The 20,655-nt window shown below is 38.2% G+C and overlaps 3 protein-coding genes across 11 annotated transcripts in view; 2 read left to right on the top strand and 1 right to left on the bottom strand.

Annotated features, from left to right (window-relative positions):
- Positions 1 to 7,720, top strand: part of LOC116850980 (E3 ubiquitin-protein ligase CBL) — a 34,228-nt gene extending 26,508 nt beyond the window's left edge. For both annotated transcript variants that reach the window (XM_032829910.1, XM_032829909.1), the window contains exons 6-8: positions 2,563 to 2,827; positions 2,964 to 3,572; positions 3,980 to 7,720. In XM_032829910.1, the coding sequence (XP_032685801.1) occupies positions 2,563 to 2,827; positions 2,964 to 3,568 (870 nt within the window). In that variant the 3' untranslated portion in view covers positions 3,569 to 3,572; positions 3,980 to 7,720. The remainder of the gene's footprint in view (positions 1 to 2,562; positions 2,828 to 2,963; positions 3,573 to 3,979) is intronic.
- LOC116850979 (peroxisome assembly factor 2) lies at positions 7,630 to 12,480 on the bottom strand. 6 transcript variants are annotated; one of them, XM_032829905.1, is made up of 8 exons: positions 12,231 to 12,480; positions 11,181 to 11,706; positions 10,536 to 11,021; positions 10,210 to 10,436; positions 9,713 to 10,097; positions 9,326 to 9,625; positions 8,302 to 8,914; positions 7,630 to 7,908 (listed from the first exon to the last, which is right to left on the bottom strand). In XM_032829905.1, the coding sequence occupies exons 2-7, from the start codon at positions 11,635 to 11,637 to the stop codon at positions 8,316 to 8,318; spliced, it is 2,454 nt and encodes an 817-aa protein (XP_032685796.1). In that variant the 5' UTR covers positions 11,638 to 11,706; positions 12,231 to 12,480; the 3' UTR covers positions 7,630 to 7,908; positions 8,302 to 8,315. The 6 variants fall into 6 exon arrangements, with proteins under 6 accessions (XP_032685796.1, XP_032685794.1, XP_032685795.1 ...); XM_032829903.1 differs by having other exon boundaries at positions 12,259 to 12,480; XM_032829904.1 differs by having other exon boundaries at positions 12,118 to 12,233.
- Positions 12,481 to 12,586: 106 nt separating this feature from the next.
- LOC116850978 lies at positions 12,587 to 19,573 on the top strand. 3 transcript variants are annotated; one of them, XM_032829899.1, is made up of 15 exons: positions 12,587 to 12,773; positions 13,155 to 13,331; positions 13,481 to 13,685; positions 13,763 to 13,959; positions 14,038 to 14,272; positions 14,379 to 14,535; positions 14,617 to 14,848; positions 14,985 to 15,840; positions 16,015 to 16,793; positions 16,871 to 17,046; positions 17,227 to 17,646; positions 17,746 to 17,921; positions 18,078 to 18,325; positions 18,405 to 18,668; positions 18,738 to 19,573. In XM_032829899.1, the coding sequence occupies exons 2-15, from the start codon at positions 13,192 to 13,194 to the stop codon at positions 18,910 to 18,912; spliced, it is 4,260 nt and encodes a 1,419-aa protein (XP_032685790.1). In that variant the 5' UTR covers positions 12,587 to 12,773; positions 13,155 to 13,191; the 3' UTR covers positions 18,913 to 19,573. The 3 variants fall into 3 exon arrangements, with proteins under 3 accessions (XP_032685790.1, XP_032685791.1, XP_032685792.1); XM_032829900.1 differs by having other exon boundaries at positions 12,587 to 12,783; XM_032829901.1 differs by lacking the exon at positions 12,587 to 12,773 and adding an exon at positions 12,805 to 13,065.
- The last annotated feature ends 1,082 nt before the right edge of the window (positions 19,574 to 20,655 follow it).

Below are 20,655 nucleotides of genomic sequence, written 5' to 3'. Positions count from 1 at the left end.
AGAGAGAGAGAGAGAGAGAGAGAGAGAGAGAGAGAGAGAGAGAGAGAGAGAGAGAAAGACAGAGACTATATCAAACTGTTCTGTACAATTAAGAATCTAAAAATAGTTTTAAGCATTCACGAGATAAGAGGTCGAGATAGAAAGAAAGAAAAACAAAGGGAAAACGTGCGATAATCAAGCAAAGAGTAGCATGCACTTAGCACAGCGGATTCGAAGGGACTGTTCGCAAATCATTATGTACCCCGTCGGAATGTATTGTGTACCTGCTGGCGGTAGGCACGAATATGTAACGTCATGTTAATGTCACGACATCATTGACACGGGAATAACGTCGTTATCGTTAGCGATATCGTTTTCCCCGTTCTCCTACGTTAAAATATTAATTTATTATTTATTTCGTAATTTCGTCTCGAGGAAGAAAAAGAAGGAAAAAGAAAACGAGTTTCTCGATAGAGGGTTTTGATAGCACACACCTTGCGCTGAGTCTTAATATGCTGTGGTATTATACGTACGTTTTAATGCAAGAGACACCTGTAAAGTTTGTACGCATAATGCATGCACGTGCAACTAAACTTAATGCAGTGTAAGCAACGATTGATTCTTAGCACAATTATTGGCGTATCGTCGATTTACCTAATTTAGTCCTCGTAAGCTTTACACATACACACACATATATATATACACACAGATTCATATACACTGACATTTCAGATCGTAATACGCTCCGCGAAGGCGCCGTTTATACATATATATATACTCTGCATTAGTGAAACGAGATGAACACGCTCGAGTGTGCCCGCGACAGTTGCGTTCCGCGCGTTTTCAGCTGTTAGCGACATGTACGACGACAGATCGGCGCTCCGCTGATCGGAGCTTTTTATTACGTACGTGCGTCGCGTCGAACGGAGGGTATTTCACGCGAACGTAATTTTATTGTACGTTTGCCGAGTTAGCATACTATTCATTGTAAAATACTAGGGACTTCAGAGAGTAATACTTTTTTTTTTTAATAAAATTATATGATCATTACACTTTGAGAGTTGCACTCATGTGTGTATACAATACCCCTCTTGCTGGATTCTAGCTTTGCTCTACGATTCCGCATCGGTTGCTCCAGCAACAGGGAAACTCGAAACGAGAGAGAGAGAGAGAGAGAGAGAGAGAGAGAGAGAGAGAGAGAGAGAGAGAGAGAGAGAGAGAAAAAGAGAGGGAGGGAGAACCAAGGTGTTACCTCATTATATCGTTCGCATGATCGTTTACTTTTATTTCATAATGTTATCCACACACTGTGGGGCCACATTACTCTACCCGCTGCATGATCCAAACTAATCGGTAATGTACATATCATGCGATGGAAGGATGGTATAAGCCGTGCGTTTAAGCACCGATGTCGCAGGTAAGTGACAACATGCATTATGACCGTCTGCTTTTTTACGCTTTGTAATTATGCTCATATGTTAATCGTGACGTTACTCGCACTCGACTCGATCGGTGATTATACCGAACGAAGAATGACGAAAGACATCCAAGCAACGTTTCCGAATGCTCAAGTCTCTTTTACGCGCGCACGCCTTTTCTTTATCAGAGCGTGGCGATGGCACGCCACAAGAAGTCACCCAAGTATTTTTTGATTGTTTCGTGAATCCATTGATCACGTTGAGTCGTGCGAGAACGTGAGATATCTCTCATTGCGTCTTTGTGTTTTTCGTAGTAAGAAAGAAAAAAAAAATAGAAAGAAAAATCAACGGTATACGAATTAAACGCGCGAAACATTTGTACAAAGTATAAATAGTTTAACGCTACAGCTTGTGGAAGGCAGCAGACGATTCACCGCTTTATTCGCTTCGAGGAGCTCTTCAGGAAGCGTTTAACCGTTTGGAAAGATCCGTCTCGCGGAGGACAGTCGCGCGTAATCCTTCTTCGAGTAAAATAGGTGGTATAGTTCTCATTTTCTTACGCAATCCGTGTGATCGTGATCGTCATGCTTGTCTCGCCCTCTCACACTTGCTACATGATAAACCTTTTCATCCTGAAATCGATGATCTAATGTAACAACTGCTGGAAGAATCGACGCTTTCTGTACGACGCGGTACCGTGAGATAGTTTAAGATTGTCGGTCGGAGTGACTTCTCGGCGTGGTGAAAAAAGGATTTCGAAAGAGCATCCGACAGACTCCAGATGCCGCTGAAACGTTCTTCTTTCACCTCAAACGCAAAGTACGCTCTGTTCGCGCGATCTTGTTTTGCGATATACAGGATGAAGCACATAACTCGATCTCGTATTCGGTTATCACTGTTAATAATGAGATAATCTAAAATTTGTATCATCTAATAGAATTATAACCAGATAGAATACTTTGTACAGCAAATTTGTAGGTCGCATTCACCGACAACGCAGAAATAGAATTCGGATCGTCGAGTTATATGATTTTATCGTCCTGTATGTATAAATACTTGATTATCTAACACTTTGCAATGCGCGTACGGTCGAACGTGAGTATTTTCTCATTGTATATTGAGACTCAACGTTAACCCGTTCCTTCCTTCCTGCCGAATGTTGTAGGACATAATGGCGCTGTGCAACGGCAATTGCGGTCTCATATGCGACGACTCCGACGAGGAAGACGACTCTAGTCCCACGAATTCGCCGGTTCCACCACGGAGGATTCTACCGAGTCCACCGTTGCCACCTCGAAGAACCTCACCCACACCGAATAATCATCTTAAGAACGGTCGTCACCTGACAGTGCCGAAGGAGAACGCTCCGCCACCACCGACGGTCACCACGGTGATAATGAATTACGCCGACACTCCACAGAATAACAAAGGTATCTGACATAATTTCTAGAAAGCATTTCGCTCAAATTCGTTCTTTATGGCGACTGATGTATGCAGCAGTCCCCTGCTCTATGACAATAATATACATAGTTCCGCAGTTCTCACAGTGTTTCCGTTACTTCGCAGTGAACGCGGAGGCGAGGTATGATATGCTGCATCGCGCGTCTTCGCCATCACCGGTGGTGCCGCCGATACCGCCCGCACCATCAGCAGCGGTGAGAGCTCATGCTCGTCGTTCCCACGGGAACCACACGAGCACGTCGCAGCCTCAACCGCAGCCGCCGACGTTGCCGGAAAAACCGTGTCGCGCTGGCGCGACAAGCTCAACGACGAGCATTCAGACAGGTCCAAGCAATAACGTGCCACCCGTCCCACCGCCCTTGTCGGCGCCACGACCGCCGAAGACCGGCAAGGAGAGTGCCCGACAAGATCATCATTACGAGAACACGATTGTGATACCCGGCACGAGACAGCACGTCGTGAAGAACATTAATCTGGAGGCGAATAGGGCTCGTTTGACGGCTTTGATGAGAGCCAGAGGCGATACGGTGAGCGGGCCGGTGACCAAGCCGGAATCAGCGGCGTATGAGAACGTCAATGTGGAGCACATAACGAGACTGACGGCGCTCGGGTTCGCGCAGGACGCCGTGATCAGGGCGCTTGGTATCACCAGGAACGACCTCGAAATGGCTTGCGACATACTGCATGAGTTCGCCACGAAGTCCTCCTGACCAGGTACACTACTGAAATAAAGGAGAATAATACAATTAGTCTGACGAATCTTCGTTAGAAGACTATTACTAAGAACAAAATATTTATAAAAGATAAGAAATATTTATTCAGCAAGCAGTATATATATATGGTAACGCTATCATATCGATGCGTTTCTTTAATTTATATACAAAAATAACCAATTGCATATAAGAAATTAAATATGTAGCTAATAGGGGGAGTCGATGAAGCGAGATAGCGAATATATATCTTGTGAATTACATTTATTTACTGTATCTTTAGTGATTCAAGCTTCAGCTGAACGTTGAAATAGTCAATAGAAATTTGTGTGACGTTCAACGTGTCAGAACATACGATACGCTGTACAAATGTCATTATTATATTAATGTGTACGATGAAATTTGTCGCAGGGCCAAATGCCGAGGTCTCATGACCGGCCTTACCTGCCAGACGGTACTTTTGACAGGGAACACGCGCGGAGTCTTGCAAGTCCCACCTCTAATGCGTTCACAGATGCGTCGCGCGTTTTCGCGGAGCGTCTCACCACGTCACTACAGTATCGAAGACTCGACAGTGCCCAGTTTTGAGTTCTGAAACATTGACGAGCGGGAGAGACATTGCGACGATTCCAGTTACCGGCGGTGAACCTATCGAGAAGCTAATGAAGGAGAATCAGGAGAATCGTGGAACGTATACTTCCGACAAGAGAAGAATCTTTGGAGTAAGTCCCAGGGGAAACATTCATCTCGGACACAAAACACACAATACATACATGCACGCGTACACACATCGTCGATCTCGTCGCACAGATTTCGCGCAGACACTTGTCTCTCCTCATCACGTAATGCGAGTCTGCGGGACGAACTGTAAGTGAAAAATTCCAAGTATTCTTGTTTCTTGATACGTACAAAGAAGACTGGGCCGTTTCGCTGTAACGTGTACGTAACACGAGTGACAGTGTTGAGTAAGGGCGACTACCAAAAGTGATTTTACGGCTGCCGAAGTATTCCTCCACGAGCCATATATAGCGAGTAGTATAAGTCCTATACTTTTGTTCTTTAGTACTCTCGCTTTAGTTACTACTTCGTTCCTCGATATACTTAAGATAATGATTAAATTGCGCGTTTACAAAGAGAACTTGCTTATACGTTGACGAGACGCAATGACCGAAAGAGAAAGAGCGCGAAAGAGAGACAGAGAGAAAACGCGTGTACAATGTGCACTACGCACATAAATTTAGATGCAGAAGAAACACACTCTTCGAAAGTCTTCGGCCGCCCGATTTTCCATATTTTGTATTATAGCGTACCTCACGACAACGAACGTGCGACTCTCGCGTCGGCGCGTTTATAAATTATACATCGTAATCCGCAAAGGCAATACAATATCACACTTGAATCGACATTCGTGTCACGATAGGTATATACCACTGTTCAATAAGATATACTCTACGTAGATCGCATCGGATTCGTTGGATACACTTCGCTCATAAACATATTAAATGTATAACGTTATAGTACCGACCGAAAGTACGTTAGACGAAAAATGCCTGGCATCTAATTTTGTAATTTCCAGTCTATAACCCGTTTTCACGTTAAGTTAAATAGAATAGTCATATATATATATATATATATATATATATATATATATATATATATATATATATATATATGTATGTATGTATATGTATGTATTGCTATTTAATGTATATTATGTAATGTCCTCCATATTAGTATTGCGTGGTTACATTGCGCAAGATACCTCGGAGAGGATAAAAGTAACACGATAACGATTTACATAGATATATAAAATTGTTACTGTACATTCATGATTTCCGATCTTGGTTTCGAGAGACCACGGGTCGAGGCACGGTTAGTCTGTAGGATTACGCACAAGGCGATTCCGATTCCGAGGTTATTTAGACACGAGTCTACGAGACGCGCGTTTACAGATTAGTAGGGCGTATCTACCGAATGTGTTACTTAGATTTGCGCGTGTGAACACACGGTTCATGTCGCTGTGTCGATTAGAAAAGAGGCGGAAACTACGATCAGTGGTTTAATATCTACGTACGACGTGTCGATTAGCCAAGTTAACAGCATTGATGACTTCAAGTTCAAAGTGTATGCGTGTGCGGTTTCGAATTCGTGGACGGATTCGAACGAGAAAATCTCGATGTTTACGAATCGTTGTCCCGAGGTTGTACAATCGTATTAACATTTTGAGAGTACTGGTAACACAAATTAAAAGAACAAGAATATTGTTGAAATACAAAGAACACAAGAATATAGAGACGTTGAGGACTAAATTGCCGATGTCAGACGCAAACATTTTTTTTAAATTATGTACACGCAAGAGTACAATTAGAGTTACAGGGAATGTTTCAATTAGTGGTCATCTTCAAATCGATGACTTTGCATAACTTGTGGATTCCAGTCCTCAAAAGTCCTCATTAACAGTTATTATTTGAAATTCGTCTCAAGTGAGATATACAGTTAATAGTTATTATTTCATTATGTCTCAAGTAAAATACTCAGATTTGAATTCAGAGGAAATTCGAGTTTTTCAATTGAATCGCGATTCAAGATATAAATGTTACACATATGTCATAATTCAACTTTGAAGAAACTTGAATCTAGTTCTGAGTAAAAATCGAAATATCTCATATAAGACAAGTTTCAAATAACGACTATTAATACGGACTTCAGACTTAAATTCAGTGTTAATCGAGAAATTTTTCAGTTAAATCGCGATTACAGATATAAATGTCGCATATATTATAATTTGACTGAGGAACTTGATCTTAACTCTGAATAAAGATCTGAGTATCTCGTCATGAGACAAGTTTCAGGTGACAGTTGTTAATACGGGCCGAATAATATTGTTAAGAACGAATTATAACGAAGGGAATCAAATCGAGAAACTAAATATGTTGAATGAAGTGCATACAGCAGAGTCCAAGCGATAACGAAGGCACACTTGGATGCAAGTTCGCTGATATTATAGTCGCCGCTGCTGAGTCGGCAGTAGCGCCGTCGAGATACGCTGTACGTGTCGCTTTAATTTATGCCTCGTAGATGCTCAAGCACGCGAAGAAAAAAGAAGGAGAGAGATTTTCCATTTCGCGTCATCATGCGTGAGCTGGATCGCAGCGTGCGTGAGTTTGGTGATGATTGTACCACGCTCGCGAAGTGTGTCGTTCGTCATAGTGATAAAGCGACTAGCGTGCACGCGCGCGGATCGATCCTGGCATGACGGTGCATCGTGCAATAATATCTGTTGCGCCGGTCGCACGACGAAAAGTTAATTACCTACCTCGCGATTATACCAAAGGTTACGATATGATCGTCCGATACACGGCAAATAAGATAACGTTATCCGATGTCACACTCGTTAGAGACACGTTTTGACCCCTTCTGTCGCGTTCTAACGTACGCGGGCGCAAGCGAAACACGTCGTGTAACATAATTAATTATATACATATATATATATATATATATATATATATATATATATATATATATATGCGATATATTCTCTAAGTCTCGTTGAGGATCTTTCTTCCTTTGAATATTTCTTGAATGCACGCGTTCACAAGAAGGACGTGTCATCGCGGATGTTCGCAACAATCCACTGGGAAAATTTTGAAGCAGAACAGTCGGGAAGAAATTCACCGTTATACCGGGGAAATTTAGCCGCGTGATCCTGCCGACACGAGAGCCAACACACCTTGATTTAATTCGCTGTGCGCCCCTGTGCACATCACGCATCAACTCGCAGCCGCACCATCAATCGTTAGCGTCGAAAGAATGTTCAGCCTTCACCTTCGGGTTTCCCGATGCCCATATGGGTGCATTCAGTGAATTTAGCTGTCATATTTTTCTACATTGTATATTCTGGTCACTGTGTACTGTATAATATACCGGGCGCCTGTGAAAAGCGCTCGAGCTAGCGGAACCGTGAGAGACGGGAGAGACGGTTCGGTCGCTCTCTCGTGCTTTTCGTCGCGCGTTAAACGTTTAAAGATAATCGTTTGGTGCAATACGTAAAAGTAGAAGAATTTGTAGTTCGACTCCTTCCCTCATTTTAATTATTCGCTGTACAAATTGTTTTACATACTTCTCAAAATAAAAATAACATGTCGTTTATAATATCGCGTGTTGTATTCATTGCAAAATTATACTTACGTATTTACGTACAAGCCGCTCTTGTGAATACATTCACAATTTTTCCTACGAGATCGCATTTCTTTGTCTGCAAATTTATCAATTCTGTGTTAAAGATATACATATGTATATCACCGAGTATTTAATCAGTCAAGAAGTTTTTGGTTCGGTTTCTGAAACAAAGTTAACTTTATTGTATCTTATGGAAATAAATCATTTATTGATTAAGCAATTATCGTCATTGTCTATGATTAATTGCTAATAGCAAAGAATCATGGCAGCAGAATATTATCAGTATTATTACTTGTATTATATTTAAGTGACGTCATCATATTCAATCAAACCGAACTTTTTGCCTGATCTGATATATGTTATTTTATTCTTTACAAATTATTTTTTTTGTATAATTATAACTAGTTGCTTTTATGGTTTTGATTCAATTATGAATATATTTCAGAGATTAACCAGTCTGAATTACGACGTTATAGGCGAGTAAATTACGTTATTCGTTATAATCTAATGTTTGATATACTAAGATATAATTAAGGATAGAGGTTTTATTATACCTTGACACGATATATTATGATGACGATAACTCTTCTTGCATCTTCTTGTATCTTTGTATCTCTGCGTCACTGACGGAAGGTACTAAATTGTGGATGGCGTTCAGGAAGTGATGCGACTCCACAACAATGTTATTATCCTCGAGCTTACTGTTTTCGTGTTGATTGGTTTTCTCGTGTTCTGTGAGAACCTCGCGCACAGCATTAAGCCATGCGTTGGAAGAGACCGAGTATAAATCCGCGCCCGTAACGTTGTCGGGTAATTGATCGACGACCAACTCCAACTCTTGCCCGTGCTTTCGCATTTTGAATTTACGTGTCTGCGCACGCAAAACGCTGAGCTTGGACTCGCGATCGGAGTGAATACCAACGTACAGCATTTTGTCGAATCTTCCAGGTCGAAGCAGTGCCGGATCTATGAGATCAGGTCTGTTCGTAGCACCCATGATAAATATGCTGCTGGACTCCTCGAGACCATCCATCTCGGCGAGCAACTGAGAGACCACGCGATCCATCACGCCGCCGCTATCTCCGCTCCTACCTCGATTGGGTGCCAATGAATCCAGCTCGTCAAAGAAGATGATGCAAGGAGCCGAGGCGCGTGCACGCTCGAAAACTTAACGAAACAACACTTTAATTGAACATATGTTTTATGTTGACTAAATAATTAGAAATATAGCGTATTTTACAACGGATAATTTTGTAAATACACTAGTAAACGTGTTCTAAAAATAAGTACAAAAATAATTACAAAAAACATTCAAGAATTTAGTACGAGTTATATACAAATGTAAAGACGAAGAAGAATCTTATTATGTTTTGTGCCAATGATTATCAAAGTAGATCGTTCTGCGCTTCATTTGAGATTATCAGCAGCTGGATAATAGAATAAAGATTGAGAAGGGAGTATCTTTTGATACAAATATCTTTACGTTACATATTCAAACGCTTCTTGTCTTTGCTATATCATTGGTTAGTTTTTAATAATCTTTTTTAACTTCTCGTAGTGTTCCACCGGATGACGTACTTTCTCTTACGTTTTTCTCGCTCTGGCCGACGTACATGTTTAATACTTCCGGACCTTTAACGGACAAAAAATGCATTTGATATTCCGTCGCCACTGCCTTAGCGAGGAGAGTCTTCCCAGTTCCGGGCGGACCATATAAAAGTAACCCGGACTGCCCGAATCCAAAAGCGTTTAACAGAGGTAGTTGTATTCTGCGAATAATTTCGTGTTTCAGTTCCGCCAAGCCGCCTATGTCGTACCAGTGAACTTTCGGTACGCGTGGCGCGCCTTTACTGTCGGAGTACACCGATTGCATATATTCTGAAAATATATTTCTACGCTGTGAAGGATTAAATGTGGTTGATCTTGATTTTAGTTTCACTAGAATTAATTAGAAAGCGATTATACCGTAAGCTCGCTCGAAGTCCTCTTGCGCCAGAGGCGATGTTAACCCGCAGTGAAGCTTAGCCGCGTGTAGTGACAACGCCAACAAATCGGCAAACCTGAAATCTGAGCAAGCGCCGGCTACTTTCGAGAGATCCGCGACGGTCGTCAGATTCCTCGTGGACAAAAACCACGACATCAATTCCACCCGTTCGCTCTGATTTGTATGCTTCATGTGAATCGTCTCGATGAACAATCGTTGCAATTCCGCGGATATGTCGGTCTCATCTGACGCGGCTACAATGATCAGGGGGAATTTTCGTTGCGTGTCATACAATGCGGTGATCTCTTTCGAGAAAGTGGATATGATTCTCTCATCTTTCTGTCCTTCGGCAGTTTTACCGAACACCTATGGACAAAAAGCGCCGATTTTTAAATAATCAAACATGATGTCGTTCTTCATCTCTTGCATATTGTCTGATATTTTGAATATCCAAACTATATCTATTTTGGATATTTACTTGGATATTGTTTAAATATAGCATACACGGCACGCGTCGCTGCGCTGTTTGCAGCACTATGCGTAGTTTAGCCTCGCTCGGTGCGGTTGTCAAAGCCTGTACCTCTGCGAAGTCAATGTCGAGGAAGTTCAGTCCTAGTCTTTCCGACGTGATTTCAACTAGTTCGTGTTTGCCGCAACCTCGTGGTCCTTTCAGGAGGAATATCGGTTTCACGTGTAATTGATTGCCTGCAATCAATGTAATGAAAGAGAGTAAAAAAGGTATATTTACGCATAATTGTAACAACTCGAATATTGATGTCTAGATGTGCGTAAGCAATGATTTACCTTTTCTTAAGAATGGTGTAATACACGAATCTAAACACTCCATGGTTTCCAATAAGACTGATGGATATTTGGTATTCAGTAACTTCTCTGTCTTTTCGTTTTCTGGCAAAAAAGCTTTATTGGAGAACAGATGAATGTGTTTTCGAGGAATGTAACTGTGAACTTCTGTCTCCTGAATAAGTGTCGATATTCCACGTACGACGTAACAACTATTGACGTTATAGCAATGTCTATTGTGACTCAATTTTAAAGAATTAACTATAAAGTATATCACAGGATTTGTCGGAGTACCAGACGTGTAAAATCGATCTTGAGCGTATTCCTGCGCGTCGATCCTAATCACGTCATTTACATGTAAATAATGAGGATGTAAGAAATAGTTCTCTAACATGGTATCCATTATCTCGTTTGCGCAACCGTATGACGTGGTGATTAAGGATATTTTAACCTCAGTCGCAAACTGAATCACATCATCTTTCGATGGTACTAAAAGTAAATTTCAAAATTTAATTACTGGCTTGCAAATATTCGATTATTCGTTAAGATCACAAAATAAACAAATTCATGAAAATATACAGCTCAAAAGTAAAAGAAATATCATTAAGTTCATAAATAATATGTTTAATAAGATATATAAGTATTTACGTATAAAACATGAATCATCTAACTCTTCACAGCACAGGGCATTTTGTAAGTTGTGCTGCATTGTTTCAGATATTAGAATAGTATTCTCATTAACATGGTCTACATGTATAATTGCACATTTATATTTTTTCATCGAAATCATTGAACATATCAAAAACCAAAAACTTTGTGATTTCTTTAAGGATTGTATGTTTGCTAATGCATAACATTCATAATCGATGTATTCATCTTTTGTATCTTCCAAATTGTTTAACATGTGCCTTATGGTGGTATCTGGTAATATGATCCAGCAAATATTTTGTTTAAATAATCTTTGTAATCTAAGATATAAAAATTCCAGAAAAATATAGCTCAGTAAATAATGTGGATGTTTCCATAGTAAAGTACTTGTTATTCCTCTTATGGTATTTTTATAAAATAACAATATGGGAAGCATTTTCTGGTCCATTTTATGCATAATTTGTTAAACAATTCTTTATAAAAACTGTAGAAAATTATGGTTAATCTTGAATCTTTTCAAGTATATCTGAAAATAAAGAAAATAGGATAGTTTATATTTCATAAATGATATTAATAGCTATGAAAATATATCAGCAGGTAAAAATGCAAAATAAAATATATATTTCTTTATATGAAATTTTTCTTAATTATCTAAATCGCGTTAAATAAAAAAAATAGAATTATAGTTATAATCTTTGCTTGAAAAGTTATGTATGACATCATACTGACAATATTACGAAAATTACTTATTCTTCAATATACATAAATTATCTGTCAATTATTTAAAAATATATTCATCATTCTCTTCGTACCGGAGCGATGTTAGAGGTTACGTTTAATCGTAGAGTATATTGCCATCGAATAAACGCGACAAGAAAAATCGAAAGTAGATATTGAAACAGGCATAATCAATTGTAAATTGATCGATGTTACAAACGTGTCAGTAGATTATCAGTGCAGAACAACATAGCCCGCGTATTTTTACGAATAAAGGCAGAAATAATTATTGCAGTCTCGAAATCCGAACATAGTGAATTGCTGCGGTCTCACTTGTCATGGATGAGAATCACTGACGTACCAATTTTGGCCCGATCTACCGAGTTACTATAGGAACAGTAGCGCGCAGGAGGTCTCTTCTCCCAAAGGAGCGTGTAAAGGTTCCTTTGCGGATAGCCGCGCTTACAAGCTCCGTGATAATTATTCGCGGCCAGACAATGGCATAACTGTGTGTTGTCTGTCGTAGCTGACTTCGTGCCACAGTTGCACAACGATCATCGATCGCACGTCGATCCAATTCTCGATCCGGGGATCGAGACTTCGCTACTGTTCGTCGGTTGCCGGTGCGAGGCGACGCGACGCGACACGACGCGACGCAACCCGACGGATCTTCCGATCGTTCGAAGTACCATTGTAGTGGGAAGGCAGTGAAAACCGTTGGTGGTGGTTGGTGGCGGCCTCCGAGAGCCGTTAAAACGCGTACCTAACCTAACCTAACCTCGAGCCCGATAGCGTCCTTATTGGACTTTTCGGAAGAGAATTCGTTCGAATTTAAAGGTCTGGCTGCAAGTTACGGAATTATTATGCGAAACTGTGGTAAGCGAAGGTGCGCACGTGCTCTGATAAGAATCTGAGTTGCTACCGCGCTAGATGAATGTGTATATGATATATTCGGGACGTTGACGTCGACACCGACATCGCTGTCGATGTCGATGAGTGACGAACTACTTTGCGAATTCGAAATTAGTGTCGCGACTCTGACACTACGATAGTTCTAACGAGGAACAAATCGTCGCGTTTTTGTTTGTCGTGCTGCATTGTGCATTACACGTATTACACGTTTGGACGTTTTCTGTTGACAGTTGGAAGGATGTTTATATTTTTATGTGTGTGTAATCATACAGTTGATTGATTCGCTGCTAAGTGTTCATAGATATTGTTTGCATTTAATCGTGAAACTTTTTGTTGTTTCATCAGTGAATAAGGAAGTTTTTGAGAGATAAATAATACAGTGATGGATCCTGCCACAGTAATAGCTCTGTGCAAAGAAAATATCCAGCCATTGAGGTATGGGCGGAATGCCACACAACTAGGAACTGCACTAAGAGCTCAGGAGGACATAGACGCGCAGCAGTTGCTTTTACAGGAAAAACAGTAATTATCACAAGATGCTAATTGTTACAAGAATACTAACTATTTGCAACTTCAATCTTTTTTACACGAAAGTGATATTTCATCAAGCAGAAATGACTTATGTTTAAATTTGGTTTTGAAGTTATAGAAAATAATGTATATCATTTTAGGATGTATGAAGATGCGATAAAAAATTATGAAGGAGAAGATCCTTTAGAGAATTGGTATGAATATATTCTTTGGGTTGAGCAGAGTTATCCAAAGAATGGGCATGAATCCCATATTGGAAGACTCTTACAACAATGTTTAACATTATTTGAAAAGGAGATAAAGTATCATCAAGATCGTCGATACATACGTTTATGGATTAATTATGTGAGGAGCATTTTATATGAATATAATTGCATCGATATATTAATAAGATATACATATTAATAAGATTTTGCTTTTAGATAAGTATGCAGAAGAATCCTTTGGAATTGTACCATTTGTTGCATAACAATGGAATTGGGACTACTGTAGCAGATATGTACAGGGCTTGGGCTTTTGAGCTAGAACAAATTGAGGATTATAAACGTGCAGATGAAGTTTACCTAATGGGATTGTCTGCTCATGCGGAACCATTCGATGAACTGAGTCACGCACATCAGTATGAATTTTTGTTTTTTGCATAATAAAATACTTTAAATATATAAGTTAAGCAATGAAAAAATTTGTTTTTTTATAGGAACTTTCAGTTGTCTGTGGCACGTAAAACACTTGGACGTATTGAGGAGAGAAGTGATATATCATTGCTGGAACAACGTCAAGCTTTTAGTTCTTTGAAGGCGATAAGAACTGGTAAAAGAGTCGGTAGTATACGAACAGGCCACCGTGTCCGCGATTATTTTCCTGGCACTGTACAGCAGATTGCAGGTTCTATGCACAATACAAAGCCCAACTCTAAGATCCAAATATATCAGGTAAGGAATATATATATATATATTGACACTAGATACTACTACAACTCTATAACTTGTATGTATAATAAAAATAAATATTGCAATAAAAGATATCTATTTCAAACAGGATGATATGGCTGGAGAAATGAAAGGTTCCAGTATATTAGATCATGTGCCTATAGAGGATATGGTACACAAAGAGAACACTATTAAGGCAGGACCTTGGAATAATGGAAACAGAAGATGTCCATTAATAACTTCTACTGTGAGACCAGGTTTCAAAGGTAAAAATAAGATACACCAAATTGGAGAAGCAAATATTCTTGTAGGAAACCACTGGCAAGTTTCTTTTTATCCTTTTTCAGTTCATGAAGATCAGAATGACGAGTGTGACATGGAAAAACTGAAATTATTCCCAAATCATGTACCTTTTGCTGATGGCAGCAAAGATCATGACTGTTTGAGGGTACCAGTCTATGTACCAGATCCAATATATTCAAATATTGTACAAAAGGCATATTATCCCAAAGAGCTAGTTTATGCTGATAATGTTGATCGTAGTATGGAAGAGATTAGAGCACAACTTTATTTACAAAGGTATATATTGTGCTATAGAAAGATAATATGGAAACTATTTATTCTTTATAGAAACATATAGCATTATTATTATGACTTATATAGTACATGTATTACTAATTATTATGTATTATAAAATATCGTATTTTTTATACAGAAGAGCGCAACTTCTGGAAAATAAACATGAAATGTCGGTGGTTTGTTTACGTGGAACTAACGAACAACCACATTCACAGCTCAACAATTACGAAAATATGTTTCATTTACAAGAAATGGAAAAGCAGAGAAAATTGGATCAGCAAAGAAGGGAAGCTGAGATCAGCAGACAGCAAAGACTGCAAGCCGAACAACAGGAACTACAGAGGCAACAGTATGAGGTCGAGAATCGGGCCTTGGAGACTCAACGACAGGAAGCTGAGCAGAGAGAATTGGAAAGGTTAGAGAGAATAGAAGCTGAGAGAATAGAAGCTGAGAGAAGAGAAGCCGAAAGAATAGAAGCTGAAAGAATAGAAGCCGAAAGGATAGAGGCCGAGAGGAGAGAGGCCGAGAGAATTGAGGCACAACGAATAGAAGCGGAATTAAACACACAACGGAAATTGCAGTCATCGAGTTTTATGCACCAGCATCACACTTCGTCATTAGCCGCTGATGCCGAGGAGCATTTACTCGGTTTGAGTCTCACCGTAAATACAAAGGAGGCCATCACGGTAGTGCAGAGTATGTGGCATTCCCCGGATGCCACAGCCGCTAATACTCCGCGTTTTCGTAGCCCTATAACACCCAGAATGGTAGACTCGAGAAGTAAATTGCCATTCGACATACATATGGACAGTTCTATGACTCAGCATGCAATGTCTAATAGTAAGCATCATCAAGGATATAATATGCAGGTTTATAATGATCAAGAGAATCATCAGAGTTATCATACGCCGCACCATAGTTACTCCGCTCAGGATCAGCAAGCAGCATACGGAAACCATGGATTGCAAAACAGTTTTCATTATCAGATGCAGGTATAGAAAACATTTGCGATAATATTTTACACTGCTATATTACGTTATACAATTAGAAAATTAAGAAGATAGTATTTTTACTGTGCAGGTACGTTTTGCATGTTTTTTTGTTGTTTATATATCTTTGATTCAACATGAAAAGTATGTAAAGTAAAACGGACGTTTTGATTACAGCAACATCACGATCATCAAGTGCAACAACCGCATCCTCGTCAGCACCATCCTCAGCAACATCATCAACAGCTGATGCCGTCGCCTCAGCAGATGCATACCGCACATCATCAGTCCCTCACCCATCCGCAGCATTTACAACCTCACAGTCAGATACCGCATCACCAGCCACACGTTCATCAACAACATCATCACCATCACCATCATCATCTTCATCACCAATCGCCGCATACACCACAAATGCCGCATCCCCAGCAATCGCATCACATGCATCAACATATGCAACATATCCAACATCCCGTTTACGGCAACATGATGCCCAACGACATCGGTTATCAGCAGTATCCAACGTCAATGGAACCTCCTATGCTGCAACATAGTGTAGAACATCAGAAGCAATTACACTTCTCGCCATATAACGACTCCGATATCGAGACCAGCAAACCGTACAGAATGCCACCGGAGTTACCGTATATCAAGTCACCTGGCATGAATCGTAAAGATATTAAGTATCTCGAAAGCGCGGAAGATAAAGAGAACGCTATCGTTGTGGATTACAATGGTCCACTCGAAGAAAATATGGTACCTAAACCAACGGATGAGAACAATTTGTATATTGATGAGAGTTTGGGTATAGCTCCTCTATTGGCTAGTAATGATACATGCTTCACAGAAGCATTTAACACACAATTAGCCAGTTCCACGCCAATGACTAATCATTTCAAGCCATCTTACAGGAAAGAAGATCCGCAATATTCAAACGAGACTACTTCGAATCAGCCGTATGTATCGATTATTTGTTCTTTTTGAAGTTAAATACATTAAGATGTTTAATTTGAATTTTAATTACGTTGGACAGAATTACGGAAGTACCTACTCGCGAAGGTGATGAGAAATTGAGCGTAATACTTGAATCTACTCGAGAGTATGTTTCAAGCAGTTCAGGTAGCAGCACTTATACCAGGACTGCTGGATTAACTTTTGGATTAACCAGGGAGGATATGGTTCCTATCAAGGAACAATCTGTGGAAACTAGTACGTATATTTTTGTTATATATATCTCATACACATCTATTTGATTACATATACTTTTAAAGATATAAAATTAGATACATATTTGTAAATATAATTTTTCATTTTAACATTAAATAATTTATTAAGTATTTTGTAAGTTTTCTTGAACAAAAATGAACATTCTTTTCTGTTGTGATTAAGCTACAAATAAGGAGTCGAATGAATCCATGCTATCCGTGAATCAACCTTATGAGCAGAAAATGCACGCACAGATCCAAGCTGTGCATGCTCAAAGTCCACGTACAGTTCAACGAAATGTTGATCAAATAACTTCTGAGATAAAGAATAATTGCGATTTGAGGAAATCTATAAATTTTAACCTTAATAATGAAGATAATATTGAGAAATCAGACACTATGGATTGCGAGGAGCATGAACCTATGGAACAAGTGGAGGAAGAATGTTTCGAACTCCCTACAAAAGATATAAATCCTTTTGATAAGAACTTAATTGCTGGTTTACTGAAGAAAATAAAATTTCCGCAAGCCCATCACGCAGATGGATACACAAGAATAGATACTAACTTAAACAAGTTCGTGCCTTCTACTTTGGTTACGCTCGGTCAGTATATATTTTACTCCGCTTAAAATTTATGTATTAAAACATATTTACGAATCGTCGTTTCTATTTTAAAATATACTTGCATTTATAATTGTGTAGGCAACGAAGCGTACGATTTGGAAAAGTGCCTTGGAAAAGGAATGTATGGAACAGTTTTTAAAGCAGTTAATGTGCAAACAAGCGAAATTGTTGCTCTGAAAACAGAAAAGCCCGCTTGGGTTTGGGAATATTATATCGTGCGAGAAATAAAAGCACGTCTTACAAATCCACATATGGTATAATATAACACATAAATATGATGCATCTGTCACGATTGATTGACACACACACACACACACACACCAACACACACATTAATACTTCCAATTCTAAAATATATTTACAAATATATAAATTATTTTTTTTCCAATTAATATTGATGTTTTTTTCAGTTACGCGGTTTTATGGATGTGACAATGGCGTATATAGCAAACAACGGTAGTGTACTAGTTTCAGAATACTCCAAATTCGGAACATTGTTAGCAGTGACAAATCAAATAAAAATTGCCACTGGCAAACCTCTTATGGAGACTTTAGCTATTTTCTTCACAATTGAAATGCTTCAAATCGTGGAGTACTTACACAAATGCCAAATAATACACGGAGACATAAAACCAGATAATTTTTTACTAATGCGACCGTTAGTATTACTTAAATTTTTCTTTTTAAAATATATAAAATATATAATTGCGTTGTTATATTTATGCATTTATCTACAGACCTACTCAAGATGTAAGACCAACTATACAACTGATAGATTTCGGATGTAGTATAGACATGAAATTATTACCAGAAAATACAACGTTCACTCAAGTGATTAAAACGGAAGACTTCACTTGTATCGAGATGCAAACTGGCAGACCATGGACATATCAGACTGATCTGTATTGTCTAGCAGCGACCAGTCATTGTTTATTATTTGGCAATTATATGAGGGTATCCAATATAGGTGGCCGTTGGTTTATTGCTTCGAAACTACCAAGGTATACAAGTAACAGCGTGAAATACATCAAATACGTGACATTCTAACATTTGTGCTTTTTGTTCTATAGGTACGCTAAAAAGATCGCATGGGAACAGTTCTTCACAGAATTATTGAATATTGAGTCGTGTGACAAAATGCCTGACTTGGCAAGATTAAGAAATATGATGGAGGAAACATTGGCACAAATGCCAGAGGTGCAAACGAAATTCCGAACTTTCGTCAATATTCTCAACAAACGATAACGCTTACTGTATCTGATGATATGTTCCAATGTGTGCACATACTTAGTAAAGAACCAACGTGTAATAAGAAACATTAATGTTATTGTGCTATTTATTATAAAGGTTAATACTACAGTGATATATATATCTACGCAGTTATAACACATTGAAAAATGCACTTTATGGCCTGCTCCGTGGAGGCCTTTACAAATATATGTTGCTTGCACATTACCGATATTATTAAGAGCACTGTGCAACGAGTTTGATCTTTTAACAAATGTTTCGGAAACTTACGAAGTTTGCGAAGATTTATACGATAGAGATTTTGAAAATGTATCTTGTTATCTTTCACGGTATGAATACACTCGCAGTTGCGAATAAATAGTTGTATAATAAGATTCATAAAGTCTTACTAAATTCGAATCTGTAAAAATGAATAGTACAATGTGCGTGTGATATGGATGTGCACTATGGACTCTCAGATCAGCAAGATGGCATGCATGTACACTAAGTAATTGAGTACCTTGTATAGATAACTAATGTATATGTAATCCTTGTATATTTACTATAGGTCATGGTTCTAAACCACTCGATTCTGTCGCATTGATGTCAACGGGTTCTGTCGTTTTGCTTTCAGATATTCTTCAAAATGTACGGAAATATATCGTGTCAATCATGTTAACTGTCTATATTTCAAACACTCTCCTTAGGCTTATTTTTAATTACGTGAAGCAGTAAAATAATTTTACAGAAAATTATTTCAATAACTTCAGATATTGAAAAACGTGTTGATTATAATTTAGTGGCGATGAAACAAATATTACGATTACACACATATAATTTACTCATTAACCATCTGAAACAATTTTTTTTATCTTGAACATATACAGGCTTATTTTCAAGTATTCACTAAACAGATTTCTCTTTGATGTAGTACATTTTATAAGTTAGAGTAAATATATTTCTAAGTATACTATAATCGATCAAATTAAAATCGGTACGAAATTTTAAAATTAAAAATAAACAGTTGAGATAAAATATATTGAGTAAAGTTGATAATACCAAGATAGGTATCTTAATTTTCTTCTTGATTGCTACAATCATACGTTACACTATTAAATATCTTGGTGATCTTGAAATCAATATTTACAAACTATATGTAGATTTGTGAGATGTTGCACGTAAAATATTTAGAAATACTCAATACAAAGTAGAGATTTCTTATCCAATAAATTGTATTTTCATTAATTTTTAGCCCCAAATATACTGTTTTTAATGAAAAATTGATATCACTAATTAGCAAGTAAATTTAATAAGTACAACAAATGAATATTGTCATTTTATGTTTGCTAAATGTTCACAAATTTGCTTAATTGATTTTCGGGTTTAAATAATTAAACTTCATTTATTTGTAATTTGTAAAATAAACATTAGAAAATTGGTTTTATATATAGAATGTCTTTTATTTTTAAAATGGAATATCTATTGCAAAGTGACAAGTTTAAATAACGAAGATAATTTAACTAATAAAAAATTAATATAATATTGCATTATTAATAACTATATTTATTTGACTATTTTATTCTATTACTAAAAAAAAATAAAATTTTTGTAATCTGTTGTTAAATTGTATTATTTAAAAATATTAATCTGCTTCATTTATTGTTAAGTTGTATTATGACCTCAATTTCTCAATGGGTGCGTTCAGCGGAAAAAGCGCTCAGTGAGCAATTAGCGATTATTGGTTCTTACTGTTAGATCTCT

Source organism: Odontomachus brunneus, unplaced genomic scaffold (genome assembly GCF_010583005.1).
Source record: "Odontomachus brunneus isolate Ranch 3 - 2012 unplaced genomic scaffold, Obru_v1 Obru_scaffold_162, whole genome shotgun sequence".
Taxonomy (NCBI): Eukaryota; Metazoa; Arthropoda; class Insecta; order Hymenoptera; family Formicidae; genus Odontomachus; species Odontomachus brunneus.
Note: the sequence above shows the minus strand (reverse complement) of the source record. Positions and strands in the feature narration are given on the sequence as shown.

Bases quoted from the DNA above. Each gene is read 5' to 3' on its own strand.
- LOC116850979 (XM_032829905.1), bottom strand. From the start codon at position 11,637: ATGCATAAAATGGACCAGAAAATGCTTCCCATATTGTTATTTTATAAA. The intron at 11,022-11,180 runs GTAAATACTTAT...ATTTACTTTTAG, and splicing joins AGATGATTCATGTTTTATAC to TACCATCGAAAGATGATGTG. The intron at 8,915-9,325 runs GTACGTCATCCG...TGTTTCGTTAAG, and splicing joins CGAGAAAAACGTAAGAGAAA to TTTTCGAGCGTGCACGCGCC.
- LOC116850978 (XM_032829899.1), top strand. From the start codon at position 13,192: ATGGATCCTGCCACAGTAATAGCTCTGTGCAAAGAAAATATCCAGCCA. The intron at 13,960-14,037 runs GTATGAATTTTT...GTTTTTTTATAG, and splicing joins GAACTGAGTCACGCACATCA to GAACTTTCAGTTGTCTGTGG. The intron at 16,794-16,870 runs GTATGTATCGAT...TACGTTGGACAG, and splicing joins GAGACTACTTCGAATCAGCC to AATTACGGAAGTACCTACTC.